This window comes from Echinococcus granulosus (assembly GCF_000524195.1).
Source record: "Echinococcus granulosus chromosome Unknown EG_S00023, whole genome shotgun sequence".
Classification (NCBI taxonomy): Eukaryota; Metazoa; Platyhelminthes; class Cestoda; order Cyclophyllidea; family Taeniidae; genus Echinococcus; species Echinococcus granulosus.
Window position 1 is genome coordinate 411379 of NW_020170403.1, and position 3450 is coordinate 414828.

A 3450-nucleotide genomic window follows, 5' to 3' on the forward strand; every position below is an offset into this window, starting at 1 on the left:
CCTACGAAATTAATATCGCATAAAATAGGATTATGAAAAATTTGAAATTTATCAAAGGCTGTTATATCGTCGGAGTTGTTCATGACATGCTCTTCCATTTAAAAGCAATTCCTTTAGTCTGTTAATTTTATGGCGATACCTCATTGAGAGGCACTTACCCTTTCTTCAACAAATGTCAAAAGGATTTCGCTTTTGAATCGCGTAGGCGGCACGTACTAACACATCGGGCCTTCCTTCACTAAGCATGCACTGGCTTGCAAAAATCTCAACAACACCAATCTTACCTTACTTGAAAGCCTTCTTTAACGACTGTTGTCGCGTATCTAAATCAGGACAGACAGGCAGAGAGAAAATCCTACGCACTGCATCAATTGTGTTGGAGAGGGAAAGTGGTGGCAATTGTGGCCACTTGAGCCGATTTTGTTTCCCCTAATTTTGTGGTAGATTGATGGAGAGTCCTTTTTGTCTCCGATTTGAATGCGAAGTGAATATCATGTTGACTTGCCATTACTCCAGTTTTCAGTTTTGACAGTACTTGCCGCCTTTGCTGCAATCTCATCGTCTGCGTCGATAAGTAACCACGTCAATTTTGAAGTCATTGCTTTTCGCTTGATATTAGCAAAGTAAAAAGAATTAAAGAATGAAAATATCTGGTTTTATGATAATGGAATTTTTTAAATTAAACGGCTGGCACTCCAATGTAAAGAAGGCACGAGGAGTGCCCGAGCTGTCAGAGGTGTTGGCTGGACTGAATATGATGATGACGATGACGCCGCGTTTATGGTAATGTTGCGTAATGGATACTGGACGAAATGCCTAGTTGACTTACATAGTGTTGTCAGCGTTAGATTCTCCACACCAAAGCTTAAAACAGATTAAAAACGGGGGATTTGCTAGTGAATTTTCGCCTTTGAATAGTAATAGCTATATCAATGTCACCGTCTTTCCAACCAGTAAGCATCAGAACTCATCACTTTTCCATCATTTTTAAAGGACAACAGAAAGAAATGATAACTCTAAAGGTTAAACAGAATACCCGTCGTGGGGTAGGCACAACATGTTTTCCTCTGCGGTCCTCTACTACATATATGCGCATGTATTAACGATTAACTAAAACGTGAAAGCTTCGGTTGTAAAATATTCACGAGTATGGCGGGATCAGCCTACCGCAGTCTTCCATCAGTGCTAATCAAAGACTGGAAATTTTCTTGGTATTTAGCGTGAGCCAACTTCCGGAACTTACAAGCCTTCAAAAATGCTTGTGTTCCCTGTTTCAACAGATGACTTTGTCTCTTGCACAATTTTGCGGCAGATTGTTTTTGCGTTGATCAGACGTCCAGGATTAGGCCAGCATTCCCCTTGTTGAATGTTCATAGGAATGACTGATACGCTGTGAGGTGGAGACTAACACAGCTAGGAATAGGGATATGGGGATTTTACGCCTTTACTTTCCATAAACTTCTTTCTTCACCTCATTCTTGTCTGTCACCTTGAGTTATAGTGTCTGGAGTGGCCCACTGGCAGTAGGTCACAGTCACTACTTGCTGCCACGTATAGTATGGCACGCAAAAATTTGCCCCAACCTCGTCCCCTCTGAGTCCCAGCAGCACCAGTGGTAGAAGGCGTGTGCGTCCCACTATGAATGAAACTATTGGCAAGGCTGTCTGCTTGGCGATTTGTTAGGCGGTATTAATAGCTGTAGTCGCATAAGTAGTCGTATGGTTGGTGAACCACATTGCACAATTGCTCCATTATCTAGAACACGTCTACTCCACTGTTTGGTGTGTGTGTGCGTGGAATGGAAAATGGAGCCTCCCCCATTCTCACTCTTATGCTAGTCGACGCTTACGCATTAACTAGCCTCAAGTTGCCTAATAAAGTACGGCTCCCTCTGGGTGTGAACGTGTGCGCGGTTGTGTATAAGCACACGGCGTGAATGGTAATGTGTGTGTGTGTGTGTGTTTTTCCTATCCACTAATAACGTATTCCCGACCCTTCAATAGCCGCACTTCTGCCTCTACGTGTATGCGTGTGTGTGTGTAAGTTAATGTGTACGTCTATTCTAGATCCATCGTTTTGCAATCTTCCTCCGACTTTTACAGCTTGAGAGAAGACAGGTGCTTTGTCAACATTACAACCCTCGTTCTCGATTGCACAACGCATTAATACTTTGTATCTACGAAAATTTTCCAAGGGTTGTTGGAGAAGGCAGGATTGGTGAGAGTCGTTGTCAAGATATAGGTCATTGAGTTTGGGCTAAATTGCATAAATTCGGATAATAATTTGATATTCAGGTTTTTACACTCCAGAAAATTCTAACCTCCTCTTCTGTCATCAATCCAACTCCAAGAAAAGCCAAGAAATGGCTCACAAAAATGATTGCGGTGGAAATATCCTTCAAGTTTGTTCCCATCGGAGCATCGCCTTTATTGATTGAGTAAACAGAATACTTCTGAAATAGGATAAAGTCCCTGTGTTTCTATGTGCAAAATTCCCACCGTCTGCCGGAGTCCTTGGGGTCGTAAAACAGTGGGAACCGTGTCATGCCTTCTCACATTTTCCCACAGTACTTGGGGGTCGATGCAGCAGTCGACTTTCAGACAATGCAGACGACTGTCAAGTCCACGTTTGCCACCTTTATTCAGACGATGTATTAACCGTCCCGCTCTTCTCCCCCTCCTTCAGTCTGTATTACCTTCTAGCTGTTATCCGCTGAAACATATGAGCTACCACTTCCAAGGCATTGCTAAGGAAGAATTAATAACTCCTTCCCCCAGTAATATCAAGGACTCAGCGATGCCTTCCATTTATGACAGTATGGACAAAGATCTTGAAGTTAATGGCGGAATAATGTAAAATTATATTAATGTTTGTCCTTATTACTGGCTAGCTATTCCACCTTAGCGACTACAAATTCCATCGTTCTGATGACCCAAGAGTACTCAAAGCTTATATCAACACTTCAAATTTCAATATGCTTTTGTCAACGATCGCTAAACAATTGGAAGCAGCTTTCTGCTGGTCCCCACGAACACCACTATTATCCAGCTCTAGACTCCTTCAAAGCCGATGTTTGAGGTGCCTAGCATTACTCTATGTTCTAGGACGTGGCGCAGCTGAGAGGCCGCTAACATTACCACAGTACTGTCCGTTCCTATAAATGTGGTTGAGATTTTTGAACCAGATTTAATTTAGACAGTTTCATATTTGTAACTTAGTACTGACACTTTGACAGATGCTGTAAAGGAAATCCCAGATCTATTAGAAGACGTCAGACAAAATTAATCATTTCATTCACATCCATTTCTAGGCTCCACGTCCAAATACTTCCTTCAAACTTCCATGATGAACTTTCCAGAAATCCAAATTATGAAAAGTGTGCAATAAAGCATAAGTGTGCTTTTAAAAATGGGGCCGATAACGAATGAGACACCAATGTAAGTTCGTGGG

General features: G+C 42.1%; 1 protein-coding gene across 1 annotated transcript; it reads left to right on the plus strand. All coding sequences in view use genetic code 11, as the record gives it.

Annotated features, from left to right (window-relative positions):
- Positions 1–477: 477 nt before the first annotated feature.
- On the plus strand, positions 478–3428 carry EGR_03988 (hypothetical protein; the record flags this gene model as incomplete). The annotated part of the gene is made up of 2 exons (XM_024493237.1): positions 478–623; positions 3311–3428. 2 exons carry the CDS (start codon positions 478–480, stop codon positions 3426–3428), a joined length of 264 nt encoding a protein of 87 aa, XP_024352336.1.
- Positions 3429–3450: the final 22 nt, after the last annotated feature.